At 40.2% G+C, this 21,976-nt stretch overlaps 1 protein-coding gene across 1 annotated transcript; it reads right to left on the bottom strand.

Moving 5' to 3' along the window:
• Positions 1-6,598: 6,598 nt before the first annotated feature.
• On the bottom strand, positions 6,599-8,008 carry LOC138895835 (uncharacterized). Its single transcript, XM_070180574.1, has 3 exons — positions 7,570-8,008; positions 7,342-7,490; positions 6,599-7,063 (listed from the first exon to the last, which is right to left on the bottom strand). The coding sequence occupies exons 1-3, from the start codon at positions 8,006-8,008 to the stop codon at positions 6,599-6,601; spliced, it is 1,053 nt and encodes a 350-aa protein (XP_070036675.1).
• Positions 8,009-21,976: the final 13,968 nt, after the last annotated feature.

Here is a 21,976-nt window from a genome sequence, read left to right on the forward strand (position 1 = left end):
TTGTTGTTACATGCCATTCTCCCATTGTTGAATTGTTCTCATGTATTAGACTTAGTTTCTATTTCATGCTATCTCTTCATTGTTAAGCTTATGTTTTGCACTTGAATTTGCAAGTTGCTATTTAATTGGAATTACCTAAATTATGGGTTATCGAAGTTGTTATATTGAAGCCTATTAGCACATTGAGGTTAAAGTTGTGGCTACTGATATATCCTTCCTTGTCGAGTGGCTTCTCATTTATTTGTTATTATTGAGACTCTTATACATATTGTGGTTGAGTCGTGGGCTATGTGTTATAGTAACATTGATATTGTTGATTTTGGCAATGTTGTGGCATATGGGCATGTGTGGTGCGAATTATTATCGTGTTGTGATATTGATGCATATGCGGCGGTATAATGATAGGGGTTTATGTGCATGCAGCGACATAAGGTGGGATTTATGCGTATGTAGCCATTTCGGAAAAAAACGTTTTCAAAAATAAAAATGCAAGGCTCACGTGGTTATATAAGAAAGATTGTGATCATAAATTGTGAAAATGTAGACATGAGGTGTGGTGTCTCGATTGTGATTCTTGTTGTACTTTCTTCGTTAAAAATCCTTGTCGGTTGAACAGTTTTGGTTATTTCCTCATTTGTCTTACTTGTATTTGTCCATATTTGAATACTTGTTGTTCTTATCATGTATTCACTCCTTGTTGCCTTTATTGCCTTAAATTCCGTTGTTAGCATACGTTATTGTACTGCTTTGTTATCATTGTTTTCCTCGCTTTCCTATATTAGTTTATATTATACTTTGTTCAGTTTTCTTGTCCTAGTAGGTGTCTTGACCTGGCCTCGTCACTACTCTACTAAGATTAGGCTTGATACTTAGTGGGTACCGTTGTGGTGCACTCATGCTACGCTTCTACATATTTTGTGTTGATCCAGATACATCCGCTCGTGCCGGACACCAGTGATTGACCAGTTATTTTCGGAGACTTCAAGGTACACCTGCTCGACGCTCGCATGCCTCGGAGTCACCTTCTACTTTTAGCTGTATTACTATTTATTTTCAGTTCATAACAGTATTGTACTTAGAGATTATTAGCGTATTTTTTGTAGAGCTTATGACTCGGTTCTACCAGGTTTTAGGAGTTATTGACAGTTGTAATGTTTGGTTTTAATATGATAGATTACCGGTTTAAGCGGATATTTAAATTGCTATTTTTGCTAAATTTTGATGTATGTTTTGCTTACCTATTATTAGAGATTATGTGTCATCACGAAGGCGGAAAGTTGGGGTCGTGACATTTTCAAACTTTATATTGTTTTGTGATGTCGCGGTATCAACATCAATGAAGTGACTTTTCAACGGCGAGCTTTGGTTAGTTATTGGCTCAACGTGCCACCTAATTATAATAGTTGCAAGCCCCTTTATTCTATAACAGACAACAAGTTATTATCAATAGATGAGTAAAACCTCATATCCTATATATTAATCGACAAAAACTCACTTTTGAAAAATTTGCAATCTCAAAATCATCGGCCAGGTTTTTTTATTAGACGTTGAAGTCCTCAGCTTACATTAATCTATATAGTGTCTAATATGGCATTTTATGAAATAAATTGAACTTTGTGAAGTATTAGACATAACTAATTTAAGATGAAGTTAAAGAAAAGAGAAAATGGGAGAGAAGCTGAAGAACATAGGCCAATAGACTCAATAAGAGATGGCAATGGGCCCGGGTGGGGCGATTGCGGGGCGGGTTGAACCTTAACCCGCAAAAAATTCAACCCGTCCGGCCTCGCCTCGCCCCGCCCCGCCGTGCATAACCCCATCCTGCACCGCCCCGTATAACAATGTTTTTTCCCAGTTTTTTAGTGAGTAATTCAGTGGCAAATCTTTTTCTAACTTGAGACATCATTCATCTCCTTTCTTTAGATATTTTTTTAAAAATAATTAAGCTTTAGACAGTGAATTGCTAATTAATATACTCACTTTTTCCCTTCTCTAACATTTATTTTTGCTTTGTATATAAAATATAGTAGTATTTACTTAGAGAGAGACCTTTATATGCTCTGTTATTACTATTTTTCTTTCACTGTTATTTTTCTTTCACGGGATAATTTTAGCTTTGGCTCCGAAATTTATGATCCTATAATTTATTTAGCAAAATTGCAGGGTTCAGACACTTATATTAATAAATAGAAAGAACAGTCCAAAACAAAAAGAAACTACAATTATCCAATACATATTTATTTTGCAAAAAAAAAAAAGTTCTCTCAAAAGTACAATGGGAAATTATATATTTAAGATTATAGATTATTGTCATAAGATTTGTAGTAATAATTAGTAAATACGTACCAAAAATTATTTGTTCAGGAATTAAATGTGTAGAAGGTAAAATTTTTAGTTGCAAATCCTTAACTTAGCTACTTATTTTGATCTAATACGCAGCCCGTAACAAACCCGCAACTAAACTCGCAACCACCCCGTAATCGCTTTAAACACTTTTTAAAAATCTGAACTCGCCCCGCATCCACATTCGTACCTGCATCCGCATAACCTTAAACCCGCCCCGCCCTGCAAAATCTCAAACCTGCACCACCCCGTTGCCATCCCTAATACTCATTGCCTGGGATGTTCTAAGGGTGGACAGGTATAGCGCATTGCTACCATGCACTATACCAGATCAAAATTGGCCACACGTCCGTTAGCCTGCGATATTTGGGGTATATAGTATGCGTATCATGCGCTATGTTCTTTTTCTTTTACAAGTTTTTTTGGTTATTCTAGTTGAAGTTTGCGATTATTTTGGTTTCGGACTCAAATTTTGAGTGACAAGCTGGTGACTAAGGAATATTAGCGATGTGTCGGCTCTCGTGTTGGCCATGTGTCCTATGCATATTTTACCAATAAAACTCTCTCTACGCAAATAAAACAATGAAATAGCCGTAAATTAAAGTAAATCTGTAATCTCTCTATGTAGGTAGACTACTACTTATATTATCAAGAGCTTTCAAATATAATTGTAGACAATAAATTTGCGTCAGGAAAATAATCGAGATTGAAAAATATTACAACAATTATAGTATTTGATTTCAAATAATATGAGTGTACAATCTCTATAAATTCTCTGATTCTTCTTTTCAATAGTAAATAAATTCAAGGGCCTTTGAGCTTGATCTTAAATCTATATTTGTTTCCACGATCGATGATCTAGAATTCCACTAGCACGAACTTTGATTTGAACTCGTACTCCTTGAATCTTGACTTATTCTTCGTTCTTGAGCTTGAACTTGATTTCTTGAAGTTGAACTTGATTGCTTGAAGCTTGAAACTTGTAAAGAAATTTGCGGCGTTTGATCCGCGAGCTCTTTCTTGCTTCTTGTTATAACTTCTGGTATCTTTTCTGGATTATGAAGACCCCTATTTATAGTTGTGGGAGGAAAAAGTTATGATAAGAACAAACTCTTTCCGACCAATCAAATTGAAGTGTGACATGGACGCATTTGATTGGCCAGAATATGTCACTTGCACATGTGGCGCGATTTCATTGGCCTTTTAATGTGACTTGGCATGCCTTGTCATTTTGACACATGGCATGATCCTATTGGCTATTCCGCTTGACTTGGCGTGCCACGTCATATGACACGTGGCATCGAACTGGGCCTCTAGTAAGATGATATCTTGGGTTTAATAAAGTGGGCTCATCACTTTAGCCCAATTAAATGGGCTAGCCCAATTATATTGGACTTATATAATTAATCTAATAATATTAGCTCATAATATTTATTTGAATTAGTATATTTAAATTATAGTCTAAATTATTTATTAAATTTAAATTTAATAAATTTTATATGTCTATAAATGTCTCTACTAAAACTTGCTGAGGTGTAGACTTGTCAAAATCAAAAATGAGTAATGAAGTACTGTCGGTCTATCAAATTTGGCTTAGGCGAGCTTAGAGCACAAAAGATTGTCCATGCGATTTTGTTACGTGTACATCCAGTTAATTATTTGAACAAAACTATTGAAAGTTGTGATAGGACAAAACTATTGAAAGTTGTGATTTCAATGTGAAATCATAATTGCCGCCTGATATCTACGATTCGTTTTGGGAAAGGGAGTCTTTTCTTATTTTGTCATGATTAGACACAATTTTATATTAGGTTTGCAATTCTTACAACAATTCGAGTCCATCTTGGATTCATTGTCGCCGCCGTAACCAGACGAATCCTGTACGGAAAAGAATTGTTGCAGCTTCGTTATACACTCGATCCCACATCGGCACTTCACTTTCAACCATAGTCTTTTGAAATCTATAAATACAGCATACTATTTATTCTATTAACATTACCTTCAACTTTGGCAAACCACTTTGAGTCTACTTTTGATAATTTAAAAGTAATGATGCAAAAATAATTTCTTTTTATTTTCTTGTGCTTTTTTTCCTTTATTGATTTTTTTTATAGGTCAAACAAGAAAGGTGTGTTCTTGTTTAACGAGATGATGCATGCATGAAGAAGACAATCTTGGGGTGTGAGGGAATAAGTACTCATCCTTGCCCGAATATCGGAGAGATTACTCTCAATGTGGCTCGACTATCGGAGAGATTACTCTCAATGTGGCTCGACTATCGGAGAGATTACTCTCAATGTGGCTCGACTATCGAAGCGATTACTCTCAATTTGCCCCAACTATCGGAGAGATTACTCTCAATATGCCACGACTATCGGAGAGATTACTCTCAATGTGGCTCGACTATCGGAGAGATTACTCTCAATGTGCCCCGACTATCAAAGAGATTACTTTCAAAATGACCCGACTATAAGATAGATTACTCTCAATGTGCCCCGACTATCGGAGAGATTACTATCAATGTGCCTCGACTATTGGAGAGATTACTCCCAATGTGGCTCGACTATCGGAGAGATAACTCTCAAAATGACCCGACTATCAGAGAGATTACTCTCAAGAGACTTAAATGTCCACCTTAAGATTGGAAAACATAGTTTCCTTTTAAGGATATGCCAACTTAATGTACAAAGGGACTTATATGTCCACCTTAAGATTAGAAAGTTATAGTTTCCTTTTAAGGATAAACCCAAGAAGAGTCCAACTTAAGGTGCAAAGGGACTTATATGTCCACCTTAAGATTGGAAAGTTATAGTTTTCTTTTAAGAACAAGCCCACGAAGAGGCCAACTTAAGGTGCAAAGGGACTTATATGTCCACCTTAAGATTAGAAAGTTATAGTTTCCTTTTAAGGACAAGCCCACGAATAGGCCAACTTAAGGTGCAAAGGGACTTATATGTCCACCTTAAGATTGGAAAGTTATAGTTTTCTTTTAAGGACAAGCCCACGAAGAGGCCAACTTAAGGTGCAAAGGGACTTATATGTCCACCTTAAGATTAGAAAGTTATAGTTTCCTTTTAAGGACAAGCCCACGAAGAGGCCAACTTAAGGTGCAAAGGGACTTATATGTCCACCTTAAGATTGGAAAGTTATAGTTTCCTTTTAAGGACAAACCCACGAAGAGGCCAACTTAAGGTGCAAAGGGATTTATACGTCCACCTTAAGATTGGAAAGTTATAGTTTCCTTTTAAGGACAAACCCACGAAGAGGCCAACTTAAGGTGCAAACAGACTCATATGTCCACCTTAAGATTGAAAAGTTATAGTTTCCTTTTAAGGATAAACTCACGAAGAGGCCAACTTAAGGTGCAAAGGGACTCATATGTCTAACTTAAGATTGGAAAGTTATAGTTTTCTTTTAAGGACAAACCCACGAAGAGGCCAACTTAAGGTGCAAAGGGACTTATATGTCCACCTTAAGATTGGAAAATTATAAAGCTTCAACTCGAAGACTTCGTGGACTTGACGACATTGACTTGAATATTTGGAAACTTTGAAGATTTGACGGACTTTGCAGACATCAACTTGAAGAGTGGCGAACATGAAGACTTCAACTTGAAGACCGACGGATTTGAAGATTTCAACTTGGAGACTTCAACTTGAAAACTGACGGACTTGAAGACTTCAACTTGGAGACTTGGAGGGTTTAAACATTTCAACTTGAAGAGCAGCAAACTTGAAGACCGGAAAACTTAAAGATTTGGTGAACATGAAGACATAGTAAATCCCTGAACTTCAGTGCAAATACTTGGTAGCCTCCTAAAAGACTATAATCTCCCTATTGAACACACTGGTTTATCATGAAGGCTTGCCCCCTCTAAGGCATATGAGATCCAAAGTTCAAAAAGAGAATGAAATTTCAGCCTGATTTTCAAGTGTTGTTTGAATAAATTACTTCCATCATACTTCTTTTGAACAATGACTAGGGCATTATGTATCTTTTGAACTTATGCGACTGAACTCAGAATGAAACTCTAAGCTGCCTACGTACCTCGGTGAAGAGGATCAAGTCATACCGTAGTTCAGAATGGGTGATTTTTTTTTTTTATGTCCTAACTTTTGCCTAGACCGCCCCTTTCGAGGTTTTCAACCTTGCGGACCATTTTGTTTTTGGGTGGGCCGTACACAGTTTAGACTCATGCGGGCCAGGAGTGTAGGAACATGCAATTTAGGCTCATGCGTCAAGGAGCATTGCAACTTCAAGGATAATACTTCTTCAAAAACTTGCCATTGATAGAGCCGATTCTCATGCCATCTGCATCAACTAGCTTGTAATCCCCACTTGAATAAGCTTCTTGTACGACATATGGCCCATCCCATTTTGAAGTGAACTTCCCTACATGTTTATATGAAGTAATTATGGGTCTTCGTACGGCAAGGACTTGATCCCCTACTTGAAAGGATCTTGGGCGAACTCTTTTATTGAAGGCGCGAGACAATCGAGCTTGATAAGATTCAAGATTCTGTTGAGCTTCCAACCTCTTCTCATCAAGAGCCTCCAACTCTGCTAATCTAAGTTGAGCATTTTCTTCATCAGTGATCCCTTCTTGAATAGCCAGTCGTAATGAAGGTATTTGACGCTCAAGTGGCAAGACGGTTTTGACTCCATAAATAAGTGAATAAGGAGTCGCTTGTGTTGGCGTGCGGTGAGTCGTCCTATATGCCTATAGAGCTTCTTCCATATGGTCATTCTAATCTCGTTTGGATTTGGAGACTACTTTCTTTAACAAGTTGCATAGAGTTTTGTTGAATGCCTCAACTAGACCATTAGCGGCAGCATTGTACATCGAAGAGTTACGTTGCTTGAAGCCGAAGAGATCATAAATTTTGTTCATCAACCTATTATCAAATGGCTTCCATTATCCGTTATTATGTAACGAGGAATGCCAAAGGGATAGATTATGTTTACTCGGATGAAACTTCCAACATTTTCCTTCTTTACCTCCTTAAGAGCAACAACTTTAGCCCATTTTGAGAAGTAGCCATTTGCAGACAAAATGTATAGGTGCCCACCAGAGGACTTTGGCAGTGGTCCAACAACATCCAATCCCCAAGTATCAAACGGCCAGGATTCCACAGTCGGGTGCAACACTTCAGGAGGTTGATGAATAAAATTCACATGGAATTGACAAGCCTTGCATCTTCGAACGTAGTCCAAGCAATCTTTTACCATCGTTGGCCAATAATATCCCATCCTTATTTATATGAGAGTGGAGCTTTGGTCCAGACTGATGTGACCCTAAGCATCGCAAGAGTACTCCCTCGAATGAACTTCTATATAGAGTATCTTTGTAGTAAAGGAAGCGAGGTGCACGACAATGGATTTCAGTCCTTCTCCTTGGATTTTTTGGAAGTATCACATAGCTTAAGTAGTCGATAATGGGTTGTCGCCATTCTTCTTTTTCAGTTTCAGAAACAGCGACAAGATGCTTGAGTTCATTTCCTTCACCTTCAACCTCATTTGGTGGCGGTACTACCCATTTTTGGCAGACAGTAACTTGCGCTTGATCAGGCAGGGTTAACGATGAAGCTAGGGCAGCTAAAGCATCAGCCTTCTTGTTTTCTTTCCTTGGCACATGTTGAATAGTCACGTCACCGACCCATCCCATTAATTTTTAGCATAATCATGATATGGGCGTAGTTTAGGTTTCTTAACCTCGTAACTACCTAAAAGCTGGTTGATCACCAACTGAGAGTCACCAAAGACTTGCAATTGCAACCTCTTCATTTTGACAGCCATTTCAAGCCCAAGTGTTAGTGCTTGGTACTCAGCAACGTTGTTAGAGCAGAGTTGCATCAACATAAAATAGTAGGGCAGAACTTCACCTTGAGAAGTGACAAATACTACACCAACACCAGCTTCTCCGCGATGTGCAGCACCATCAAAGTACATCTTCCATGGAGGCTGAACTTCAATGACCATGGCGTCCTCATCAGGTAGTTCGTCAGTTAACTCTCAATCATCAGGTATAGGGTGATCTGCCAGGAAGTCTGCCAATGCTTGTCCTTTTACAACATTTTAAGGGATGTACAACATCTCGAATTGTTGAAACTAGAGATACCATCTCGCTAGTCGATCACTAAGAACAGGTTTTGACATAACGAACTTGATGGGATAAACTTTAGAAACAAAACGAACAACATGAGCTTGAAAGTAGTGCTTCAACTTTTGAATTGAGAAGACTAGCGCCAAACACAACTTTTCAATTGGCGAATAATTCATCTCGTTTGGTGTCATCATCCTGCTCAAGTAGTAAAGGGAGTTTTCTTTTCCCTCACTATTTTCTTGGGCCAACAGTGCTCCAACAGACCTTTCTTATGCTAAAATATATAGTATCAATGGCTTTCCAAGTATAGGGGTTGCTAAAACCGGAGGCTTCATCAAGTAGGATTTAATATTCTCAAAGGCTACACGCTTGGTCCCATTTGAAAGAGACACCTTTCTTCATAAGGCGACTGAATTGTTGGCACCTCCCAGCTAGGTTTGAGATGAATCTCCTAAGGTACGCTAACTTTCCTTATAGACTTTTCAATTCGTGAATATCCCGAGGCTCAGGCATTTTCAAGATTGCATCTACTTTGGCTTGATCAATTTCAATCCCTCGATGTCGGACAATGAAACCAAGGAACTTTCCGGAAGTAACTCCAAAGGCGCATTTCAATGGATTCATCCTAAGTTGGTACCTCCGGAGTAACTCAAACACCATTCTCAAGTCTTTTAAGTGGTCGCCTCTCTTTCTTGATTTTACCACCAAGTCGTCCACATAGCATTCGACATTTTTGTGTAGAAGGTCATCAAAAATATTCTGCATAGCCCTTTGATAAGTAGCACCAACGTTCTTCAAGCCAAAAGGTATTACCCTGTAGCAATAAATACCCTTGGGGGTGCGGAATGCAGTAAGCTCTTCATCTTTTGATGATATGCGAATTTGGTTATAGCCTGACGAACCATCCATAAGCGACATTGCCTCATACCCAATAGTAGCATCGATCATCAGCTCTGGAATAGGAAACGGGAATTCATCTTTGGGACACGCATTATTAAGATCCCTGAAGTCGACGCACACTTGAATCTGGCCATTCTTCTTCCTTACAGGGACAATACTTGAAACCCATGTTGGGTATTTAACTTCACGAATAAAGCCATATTCGATGAGTTTGTTAACTTCGGTTTCAATCAAGGGAACCAAGTCCGGCCTAAAGCGCCTTTGGGTTTGTTTAACAAAGCGAGCACCATTCTTGACGGCAAGGTGATAGACTGCTACTTTCGGGTCCAAGCCAGGCATCTCTTTGTAGCTCCAAGCAAAGACATCCCTGAACTCCTTGAGTAATTAAATATAAGTGCTTTCTTCATCCACTTCTAGTAAAACACTTAGGTAGGTGGGTCTTGGTTCTTCATCGGTGCCAAGGTTAACTTCTTTTAAGGCATCAACTGAAGTCTTCACTCCTTCTTCAAGTTTAGGTGGAGCATCTTTCGCATCTTTATCTTCTTGAGGGTCCCCATCGTTGAAGGATATGTGATAACATGGTGAAACATCATCCAATTTCTCGTCATCCTCCATTAGAGATAAAACACTATGCTCGCCTTGTGTTGTAACGTGATACGAAGAACCCATACTTTCTGCGTCTTCATCATGTTCTTTAGTGTAGACCAGAGTGTATTACTTCACCTTCAGTACCTCATCACACGAAACCATGACTTTTGTTTGTCGCTTCATTCTAGAAGGAACCAAAACTTTTGAAATCATTAGAGATCTTCTGAATTTTGGGCAAAGCGGCTGTTTTTGTATTTCGATATCTTCTCTGGAACTTATTTCCCTTCTTTAATGGACCCAATCTCTCAAATATAGAAGTTCTCACAGTTGATTTTCCAAGTCCATCAAAGACAGAAGGTCTGTTAGAAGCGGCAGATTTGTCTTCTACAGTGATATAATTGTTGCTCGCCCTTCTTATGGAGATGCGCACTGGTGACGGTTGCTTGTATCCCAAACCTTCACGTGGTTGCCTCATCGCATCTTTTGATTGGAGCTTTCCTAACTTTGATGGCTCATTGGGATTGTATCCAGCTTTTGCAAATAGCCTGTAAGCATTAGGATCAAAATCTTCATCTGTTCGCTTTGTAGGGAGTGCCACATTCTGCAAACGATTTTGGGCTACAAACCCTGCAAGTGGCTTTGAGGACAACCTTATTGCCTCAATTAGTTTTACCGGAAGAGTTAACTCCTTTAGCATGTTATTTTGGAGATTAGATGATCCGCCTTCATCTTTCTTTCTTTTAGGGACATATTGGAGTGCAGGACTTACTTTCTTGCCATAAGACGTAATATCCCCTTTATGAGATTTATTCGCGTTGGGTTGTACCTCCTCAGAAACAGCTTTGGCTCTACCAGCAATCACCTCACCTCTTTTAGTTGTGGGCTCATCATTCTTGCTTTTCATGCCATTATCAGCTTTTAGCTCCTTCACAATGCAGTTCTTCAAGTAAAAATTTGCATCAGCGAAGTGTGACTCAGCCTCGGTGAATGGCTCATCATCAGCAACTATCTTCTTCTCGACTTCATCCTCGTAGTACTTCAAATATTGATGGTAGGAAGATGGAACCCCTTTATTCTCATGTATCCAAGGCTTTCCGAGCAAGACGTTGTATGAAGTTTTTGCATCGATCATATGCAACCATGCACTTGATTGCATGTCTTCAATGGTGATTCTCAACTTGATCGCACCTATGGCTCTTTGCCCCGCTTGGTTGAATACTTGGATCATCACACAACTTTCTGAGAGTTTGTTCATGGGAATACCAAGTTTTTTCACAGTGTGAATTGGCAAAATGTTCACTGAGGATCCTTCATCAACCAAAATTTGATTTACGCTTTAATCAAACATATAGCCAACCAGGTACAATGGGCGGTTATGAAGAGTGTCATCTAGCAGAAGATCGTCATTTGTGAACATGACTTTTTCCTCACAAGCATTAACTTCTTGAGGAGTGGACTCGATGAGCTTTTTCGAAGATGGTGCCAACGGTAGGTCATCACTCTTTTCTTCCCCTTCGTCAGCATGGCAACAGGAGGCATCAATACCCCCATGGGAAATCTTCATGCGGAACTAACTTGGTAAATATTCCTCCAAGGTCACTGGATGTCGTGGCTTTTGAGGGTGGTGCACCTCCACTTTTGCTTTCTTTAAGTGTTTAATTGGATTCCATCTCCTTGGTCTTTTTACCATCACTTTCCTTGTTGGTTGTTCTACTGATTCTCTTCACGGGCTCCTTTTGTGGTGTCTACGATGAGTCACCAACGTCCAATCTTCATCATCCTTAGGTTGATCGTCTTCAACTTTGTTGTTCTCCAGTAATTCTTCATCTTTACTTTCTTTAAAACTACATAATGCATCTGGACTAAATGAGCCAAATGTGATAGAGACTTAGTTTGCGCTTGCTTTCTCATCTTCAAGCACGATCTTCTTTTCACGAACCAAGTCCATAACTTTGTCCTTGAAGAAAAATCACTTCTCCAGATGGTGGCTCATAAGTCGATGATATTTGCAGTACTTTGGGTCATCAGTTTTCCCAGCTTCATTTGGCCGCTTCATCTCCGGAAACTCAATGAGATTTAACTCGAGGAGTTCTTCGAAAATGGCTGGCACATCAGAATCCAAAAATGGGCACTCTTTCTCTTGCATTTCTTTTAGAGTCAACTTTCCACTTGGCTTATCTTGAAACGAAGTGGATTTCATACTCTGTTTCTTGCTCACCTTCGTCGTAAACTTCACAGGTGATGTGTTGACATTCATAGCTTCTTTGTTTTCAGATCTTGGTACAAACTTGCTCCATTTTCTGACTTCTTGCTTGTCGTTCCCTTTGCGAGGTTCATAGATGGGCAGCCTCTCATTTCCAGCGGAGGCCATGCTCAATTCCATGTCATGGGCACGAATTGCAAGTTCTTGAAATGTGCTAGGCTTGATACCTTGCAAGATGTAGTGCAATCCCCAATGTATGCCTTGGATGCACATCTCTATGCCAGAAGCTTCACTAATCCTATCTTTACAGTTGAGGCTTGCATTCCTCTAACAATTTATAAAGTCGATAACTGGTTCACCTTTCCGTTGACGAGTATTTGTGAGTTCCACCATGCTCACAGTGTGCCTTGTGCTATAAATGCGATTGAGGAACTCTTGCGCTAGTTGATCCCAACTATAAATAGATCCCACCTCGAGGTCTGTATACCAATCAAAAGCATTTCCTTTTAGCGAGAGGACAAACTGTTTGACAAGGTAATCTCCATAAGTCCCAGCGTTGTTTTATGTCTCAACGAAGTGTGCCACATGTTTCTTTGGATTGCCTTTACCATCAAACTATTGAAAATTTAGAGGTTGATAGCCAGCAAACATCTTCAACATATCGATCCTTGCAGTGTACGGCTTTGCGTATTTAAGGGAGGACTTGGCAGCAACTTCATATTTATTCTTAATAGTTCCTTCAATGAACTCCTTCAGTTGATCGATGGGAATCATCCCTTCAGATGAGACAGGGATAGCCTTAGCAGATGCTACTCGTATCGGGGGATAATCAATCTCTGGAACTTCTGTGAGCTTGCCAGGTGCATGGGTGAATTCTTCTTCCATCAAGATTCTTACCCTATCTGTTAGCTTGTCAATTTTAGCATCTTGATTTTGCATGCACTTGGTCAAGCCAGCGATTGCTTTACATTAAGTTCGCCAACAACTCTTCCACAGATGAAGTATTTGTCACCATAGCTTGTATGATTGTTGTAAATGATGGGGAGTAGCATGGATTATCACACATATTGATTCTCGAATGGCTCACGCTACGCAGTGTAAGTGGGGAGGATCCATCACTTGAAGCATCATCATCTTCCTTCAAAGCCGAGTTCATGAATCCGGAGAAGTCAAGCAGAGCAAGAGTTTTCTTGATCTTTTCGGCAACATCGCTTCCTCCTTCGGGTACGTTTGTGGAAGATCTTTCTCATTTTGAGGATGAAGATCCAAAAATAGGGGTTGATACGGACGGCACTTGGGGTGCTTGTTGTCCTAACGAGCTTGCTTTTCTCCTCGTAACTGGTCCAAAACCTCCAAAGGTAACATCGAGGATGCTTTCCACATTAGCATAGAACCTGTAATTAGCAGCCTTGGTGGAAGTTGAACTGGAGTTGATTTTCTTTGAAGCCATTTCAATGTTCTTGAACTTTGGTGATTTGAAAAGTTGAGATGAGAGGTAGAGATTGTCCCACTAGGCGTGCCAGAATTTGTAGACAATAAATTTATGTCAGGAAAATAATCGAGACTGGAAAATATTACAACAATCGTAGTATTTGATTTCAAATAATATGAGTGTACAATCTCTATGAATCCTTTGATTTTTCTTTTCAATAGTAAATAAATTTAAGGGCCTTTGAGCTTGATCTTGAATCTATATTTGTTTCCACGAACGATGATCTTGAATTCAACTAGCACGAACTTTGATTTGAACTCGTACTCCTTGAATCTTGACTTGTTCTTCGTTCTTAAGCTTGAACTTGATTTCTTGAACTTGAACTTGATTGGTTGAATCTTGAAACTTGTAAAGAAATTTGCGGCGTTTGATCCACGAGCTCTTTCTTGCTTCTTGTTATAACTTCTGGTGTCTTTTCTGGGTTATGAAGACCCCTATTTATAGTTGTGGAAGGAAAGAGTTATGATAAGAACAAACTCTTTTTGACATTGAAGCAGACTGTTATTCCCTCCCACAACTATAAATAGGGGTCTTCATAACCCAGAAAACACACAAGAATTTATAACAAGAAGCAAGAAAGAGCTCGTGGATCAAACGCCATAAATTTCTCTACAAGTTTCAAGATTCAAGAAATCAAGTTCAAGTTCAAGAAATCAAGTTCAAGCTCAAGAAGGAAGAACAAGTCAAGATTCAAGAAGTACGAGTTCAAATCAAAGTTCGTGCTAGTTGAATTCAAGATCATCATTCGTGGAAACAAATATAGATTCAAGATCAAGCTCAAAGGCCCTTAAATTTATTTACTATTGGAAAAAAGAATCATAGGATTCATAAAGATTGTACACTCATATTATTTGAAATCAAATACTACGACTGTTGTAATATTCTCTACAAATTCTGGCACACCCAGTGGGACAATCTCTACCTCTCATCTCAACTTTTCAAATCACCAAAGTTCAAGAACATTGAAATAGCTTCAAAGAAAATCAACTCCAGTTCAACTTCCACTAAGGCTGCTAATTCCAGGTTTTATGCTGATGTGGAAAGCATCCTCGATGTTACCTTTGGAAACTTTGGACTAGTTACGAGGAGTAAAGCAAGCTCGTTAGGACAACAAGCACCCCAAGTGTCGTCCGCATCAACCCATATTTTCGGATCTTCATCCTCAAAAGGAGCAAGATCTTCCATAAACATACCCGAAGGAGGAAGCGATGTTGCTGAAAAGATCAAGAAAACTCTTGCTCTGCTTGACCTCTCCGGATCCAAGAACTCGGTCGTGAAGGAAGATGATGATGCTTCAAGTGATGGTTCCTCCCCACTTACACTGCGTAGCGTGAGCCATTCGAGAATCAATCTGTGTGACAATCCATGCTACTCCCCATCATCTACAACAATCACGCAAGTTATGGTAACAAACACTTCATCTGTGGAAGAGCAGTTGGCGAACTTGACGGAAGCAATCTCTGGCCTGTCCAAGTGCATGCAAAATCAAGATGCTAGAATTGACAGGCTAACAGACAGGGTGGGAATCTTGATGGAAAAATAATCCACCCATGCACCTGGCAAGCTCCGAGAAGTTCAAAGATTGATTCTCCCCCGATACGAGTAGCATCCGCTAAGGCTATCCCTGTCCCATCTGAAGGGATGATTCCCATCGATCAACTGAAGGAGTTCATTGAGGGAACTATTAAGAATAAATATGAAGTTGCTGCCAAGTCCTCCCTTACATACGCAAAGCCGTACACTGTAAGGATCGATATGTTGAAGATGCCTGCTCGCTATCAACCTCCAAAGTTTCAACAGTTTGATGGTAAAGGCAATCCAAAGCAACATGTGGCGCACTTCGTTGAGGCATGCAACAACGCTGGGACTTATGGAGATTACCTTGTCAAACAGTTTGTCCGCTCGCTAAAAGGAAATGCTTTCGATTGGTATACAGACCTCGAGGTAGGATCTATTGATAGCTGGGATCAACTAGAGCAAGAGTTCCTCAATCGCTTTTATAGCACAAGGCGCACTGTGAGCATGATGTTGGAGGAACGCAAGCCTCAACTGTAAAGACAGGCTTAATGAAGCTCCTAGCATAGAGATGTGCATCCAAGGCATGAAATGGGGATTGCGATACATCTTGCAAGGTATCAAGCCTAGCACATTTGAAGAACTTGCAACTCGTGCCAATGACATGGAATTGAGCATGGCCTCCGCTGGAAATGATAGGTTGTCCATCTATAAACCTTGCAAAGGGAACGACAAGCAAGAAGTCAGAAAATGGAGCAAGTTTGTACTAAGATCTGAAAACAAAAAAGCTATGAATGTCAACACATCACCTGTGAAGTTCACGATGAAGGTGAGCAAGAAGCAGAATATGAAATCCACTTCGTTTCAAGATAAGCCAAGTGGAAAGTTGACTCTAAAAGAAATGCAGGAGAAAGAGTACCCATTTCTGGATTCTGATGTGCCAGCCATTTTTGAAGAACTCCTCGAGTGAAATCTCATTGAGCTTCCGGAGATGAAGCGGCCAAATGAAGCTGGGAAAACTGATGACCCAAATTACTGCAAATATCATCGACTTGTGAGCCACCCTCTAGAGAAGTGCTTTGTCTTCAAGGACAAAGTTATGGACTTGCTTCATGAAAAGAAGATCGTGCTTGAAGATGAGAAAGCAAGCGCAAACCAAGTCTCTATCACATTTGGCTCATTCAGTCCAGACAAATTATGTAGTTTTAAATAAGTAAAGATGAAGAATTACTGGAGAACAACAAAGTTAAAAACGATCAACCTGAGGAAGATGAAGGTTGGACGTTGGTGACTCGTCGTAGGTACCACAGAAGGAGCCCACGAAAAGAATCAGTAGAACAACCAACAAGGAAAGTGATGATAAAAAGACCAAGGAGATGGAATCCAGTTAGGCACTTAAATAAAGCAAAAGTGGAGGTGCACCACCCTTAAAAGCCATGACATCCAGTGACCTTGGAGGAATTTTTATCAAGTTGGTTCCACATGAAGATTTCCCATGGGGGTATTGATGCCTCTTGTTGCCATGCTGACGAAGGGGAAGAAAAGAGTGATGACCTACCGTTGGCACCATCTTCAAAAAAGCTCATCGAGTCCACTCCTCAAGAAGTTAATGCTTGTGAGAAAAAAGTCACGTTCACAAATGACAATCTTCTACTAGGTGACACTCTTCATAACCGCCCATTGTACCTGGTTGGCTATATGTGTGATGAAAGGGTAAATCAAATTTTGATTGATGGAGGATCCTCATTGAACATTTTGCCAATTTGCACTGTGAAAAAACTTGGTATTCCCAAGAATAAACTCTCAGAAAGTTATGTGATGATCCAAGGATTCAACCAAGGGGGGCAAAGAGCCATAGGTGCGATCAAGTTGGGAATCACCACTGAAGACATGCAATCAAGTGCATAGTTGCATATGATCGATGCAAAGACTTCATACAACATCTTGCTTGGAAGGCCTTGGATACATGAGAATAAAGGGGTTCCATCTACCTACCATCAGTGTTTGAAGTACTACGAGGGTGAAGTCGAGAAGAAGATAGTTGTTGATGATGAGCCATTCACCGAGGCTGAGTCACACTTCGCCGATGCAAAGTTTTACTTAAAGAACCGCATTGTGAAGGAGCTAAAAGCTGATGATGGCATGAAATGCAAGAATGCGAGCCCACAACTAAAAGAGGTAAGGTGATTGCTGGTAGAGCCAACGCTGTTACTGAGGAGGTACAACCCAACGCGAATAAATCTCATAGAGGGGATATTGCGTCTTATGTAAAGAAAGTAAGTCCTGCACTCCAATATGTCCCTAAAAGAAAGAAAGATGAGGGCGAATCATCTAATCTCCAAACTAACATGCTAAAGGAGTTAACTCTTCCGGTAAAATGAATTGAGGTAGTAAGGTTGTCCTCAAAGCCACTTGCAGGGTTTGTAGCCCAAAATAGTTTGCAGAATGTGGCACTCCCTACAAAGCGAACAGATGAAGGTTTTGATCCTAATGCTTACAGGCTATTTGCAAAAGCTGGATACAATCCCAATGAGCCATCAAAGTTAGGGAAGCTCCTATCAGAAGATGCGACGAGGAAACCACGTGAAGGTTTGGGATACAAGCAACCGTTACCAGTGCGCATCTCCATAAGAAGGGCGAGCAGTAATTATATCACTGTAGAAGATGAATTTACCGCTTCTAACAGGCGTTCTGTCTTTGATCGACTTGGAAAATCAACTGTGAGAACTTCTATATTTGATAGATTGGGTCCATTAAAGAAGGGGAATAAGTTCCAGAGAAATTATCGAAATACAAAAACAGCCGCTTTGCCTAAAATTCAGAAGATCTCTAAAGATTTCCAAAGTTTGGTTCCTTCTAGAATGAAACGACAAACAAAATTCATGGTTTCGTGTGATGAGGTACTGAAGGTGAAGCCATACACTGTGGTCTACACTAAAGAACGTGATGAAGACGAAGAAAGAGTGGGTTCTTTGTATCACGTTACAGCACAAGGCGAGCATGGTGTTTTATCTCTAATGGAGGATGACGAGCAATTGGATGGTGTTTCATCATGTTATCACATATCTTTCAATGATGGGGACCCTCAAGAAGATGAAGATGCGAAAGATGCTCCACCTGAACTTGAAGAAGGAGTGAAGACTATAGTTGATGCCTTAAAAGAAGTTAACCTTGGCACCGATGAAGAACCAAGACCCACCTACCTAAGTGTTTTACTAGAAGTGGATAAAGAAAGCACTTATATTTAGTTACTCAAGGAGTTTAGGGATGTCTTTGCTTGGAACTACAAAGAGATGCCTGGCTTGGACTCGAAAGTAGCAGTCCATCACCTTGCCGTCAAGAATGGTGCTCGCCCTGTAAAACAAGCCCAAAGGCGCTTTAGGCCGGACTTGGTTCCCTTGATTGAAACTGAAGTTAACAAAATCATCGAAGCTGGCTTTATTCGTAAAGTTAAGTACCCAACATGGGTTTCAAGTATTGTCCCTGTAAGGAAGAAGAATGGCCAGATTCGAGTGTGCGTCGACTTCAGGGATCTCAACAATGTGTGTCCCAAAGATGAATTCCTGCTTCCTATTCCAGAGCTGATGATCGATACTACTACTGGGTATGAGGCAATGTCGCTTATGGATGGTTCGTCAGGCTATAACCAAATTTTCATGGAAGCAAAAGATGAAGAGCTTACTGCATTCCGCACCCCCAAGGGTATTTATTGCTACAAGGTAATGCCTTTTGGCTTGAAGAACGCTGCTGCTACTTATCAAAGGACTATGCAAAATATTTTTGATGACCTTCTACACAAAAATGTCAAATACTATGTGGACGACTTGGTGGTAAAATTAAAAAAGAGAGGCGACCACTTGAAAGACTTGAGAATGGTGTTTGAGTTGCTCCGGAGGTACCAACTTAGGATGAATCCATTGAAATACGTCTTTGGAGTTACTTCTGAAAAGTTCCTTGGTTTCATTGTCCTACATCTAGGAATTAAAATTGATCAAGCCAAAGTAGATGCAATCTTGAAAATGCCTGAGCCTCGGGATATTTACGAATTGAAAAGTCTGCAAGGAAAGTTAGCATACCTTAGGAGATTCATCTCAAACCGAGCTGGGAGGTGCCAACCATTCAGTCTCCTTATGAAGAAAGGTGTCCCTTTCAAATGGGACCAAGCGTGTAGCAATACCTTTGAGAGCATTAAATCCTACTTGATGAAGCCTCCGGTTTTAGCAGCCCCTATACTTGAAAAGCCATTGATACTATATATTTCAGCACACGAAAGATCTGTTGGAGTGCCGTTGGCCCAAGAAAATAGTGAGGGGGAAGAAAACTCCCTTTACTACTTGAGCAGGATGATGACACCAAATGAGCTGAATTATTTGCCAATTGAAAAGTTTTGTTTGACTCTAGTCTTCTCAATTCAAAAGTTGAAGCACTACTTTCAAGCTCATGTTGTTCGTCTTGTTTCTAAAACCAATCCCATCAAGTTCGTGATGTCAAAACCTATTCTTAGTGATCGACTAGCAAGATGGTATCTCCAATTTCAACAATTCGAGATTTTGTACATCCCTCAAAAGGCTGTAAAAGGACAAGCATTGGCAGACTTCTTGGCAGATCACCCCTATACCTGATGATTGGGAGCTAACTGACGAACTACCTGATGACGATGCAATGGTCATTGAAATTCACCCTCCATGGAAGATGTACTTTCATGGTGCTGCACATCGCAGAGGAGCTAGTGCTAGTGTAGTATTTGTCACTTCTCAAGGTGAAGTTCTGCCCTACTCTTTACGTTGACGCAACTCTGCTCTAACAACGTTGCTGAGTACCAAGCACTAATACTTGGGCTTGAAATGGCTGTCGAAATGAAGCGGTTGCAATTGCAAGTATTTGGTGACTCTCAGTTGGTGATCAACCAGCTTTTAGGTAGTTACGAGGTCAAGAAACCTAAACTACGCCCATATCATGATTATGCTAAAAGCTTAATAGGATGGATCGGTGACGTGACTATTCAACATGTGCCAAGGAAAGAAAACAAGAAGGCTAATGCTTTAGCTGTCCTAGCTTCATCGTTAACCTTGCCTGATCAAGCGCGAGTTACTGTCTGCCAAAAATGAGTAGTACCGCCGCCAAATGAGGTTGAAGCTGAGAAAGAAGAATGGCGACAACCCATTATCAACTACTTAAGCTATGGGATACTTCTAGAAAATCCGAGGAGAAGGACTGAAATCCGTCGCCGTGCACCTCGCTTCCTTTACTACAAAGATACTATATACAGAAGGTCATTCAAGGGAGTATTCTTGTGATGCTTAGGGGAAGAAGACGCACTCCAAGCTTTGCAAGAGGCACATTCTGGTGTATGTGGGTCACATCAGTCTGGACCAAAGCTCCACTTTCATATAAATAAGGATGGGATATTATTGGCCAACGATGGTAAAAGATTGCTTGGACTACGTTCGAAGATGCAAGGCTTGTCAATTCCATGCGAATTTTATTCATCAACCTCCTGAAGTGTTGCACCCTACTGTGGCATCCTGGCTGTTTGACGCTTGGGGATTGGATGTTGTTGGACCACTACCAAAGTCCTCTGGTAGGCACCTATACATCTTGGCTGCAACTGACTACTTCTCAAAATGGGCTAAAGTTGTTGCTCTTAAGGAGGTAAAGAAGGAAAATGTTGCAAGTTGCATCCGAGTAAACGTAATCTATCGCTTTGGCATTCCTCATTACATAATAACGGATAATGGAAAGCCATTTGATAATAGGTTGATAAACAAGATTTGTGATCTCTTTGGCTTCAAGCAACGTAACTCTTCGATGTACAATGTTGCCGCCAATGGTCTAGCTGAGGCATTCAACAAAACTCTATGCAACTTGTTAAAGAAAGTCATCTCCAAATCCAAACGAGATTGGAATGATCGTATGGAAGAAGCTCTATGGGCATATAGGATGACTCACCACACGCCAACACAAATGACTTATTATTCACTTGTTTATGGAGTCGAAGCCGTCTTGCCACTCGAGCGTTAAATACCTTCATTACGACTGGATATTCAAGAAGGGATCACTGATGAAGAAAATGTTCGACTTCGATTAGCAGAGTTGGAGGCTCTTGATGAGAAGTGGTTGGAAGCTCAACAGAATCTTGAATGTTATCAAGCTCGATTGTCTCGCGCCTTAAATAAAAGAGTTCGCTCGTGATCCTTTCAAGTAGGGGATCAAGTCCTTGCCATACGAAGACCCATAATTACTTCCTATAAACCTGTAGGAAAGTTCACTTCAAAATGGGATGGGCCATATGTCGTACAAGAAGCTTATTCAAGTGGGGCTTACAAGCTAGTTGATGCAGATGGCATGAGAATCGGCCCTATCAATGGCAAGTTTTTGAAGAAGTATTATCCTTGAAGTTGCAACGCTCATTGACGCATGAGCCTAAACTGCATGTTCCTACACTCCTGGCCCGCATAAGTTTAAACTGTGTACGGCCCACCCAAAACAAAATGGTTTGCTAGGTTGAAAACCTCGAAAGGGGCGGCCTAGGCAAAGGTTAGGACATAAAAAAAAAATAAAAAATAAAAAAAAATCACCCATTCTGAACTACGGTATGACTTGATCCTCTTCACCGAGGTACGTAGGCAGCTTAGAGTTTTATTCTGAGTTCAGTCGCACAAGTTCAAAAGATACATATTGCCCTAGTCGTTGTCCAAATGAAGTATGATGGAAGTAATTCATTCAAACAACAAGTGAAAATCAGGCTGAAATTTCATTCTTCTTTTGAACTTTGGATCACATATGCCTTAGAGGGGGCAAGCCTTCATGATAAACCAGTGTCTTCAATAGG

The sequence above is a fragment of the Nicotiana tomentosiformis genome, chromosome 7, assembly GCF_000390325.3.
Source record: "Nicotiana tomentosiformis chromosome 7, ASM39032v3, whole genome shotgun sequence".
Taxonomy (NCBI): domain Eukaryota; kingdom Viridiplantae; phylum Streptophyta; class Magnoliopsida; order Solanales; family Solanaceae; genus Nicotiana; species Nicotiana tomentosiformis.

Coding starts and splice junctions, on each gene's coding strand:
- LOC138895835 (XM_070180574.1), bottom strand. CDS start 8,008: ATGGGATGGGTCGGTGACGTGACTATTCAACATGTGCCAAGGAAAGAA. Junction 7,491..7,569: donor GATATTATTGGCCAACGATG/GTAAAAGATTGC, acceptor AACCTCCTGAAG/TGTTGCACCCGACTGTGGAA. Junction 7,064..7,341: donor AAGTTGTTGCTCTTAAGGAG/GTAAAGAAGGAA, acceptor GAAGCTCTATAG/GCATATAGGACGACTCACCG.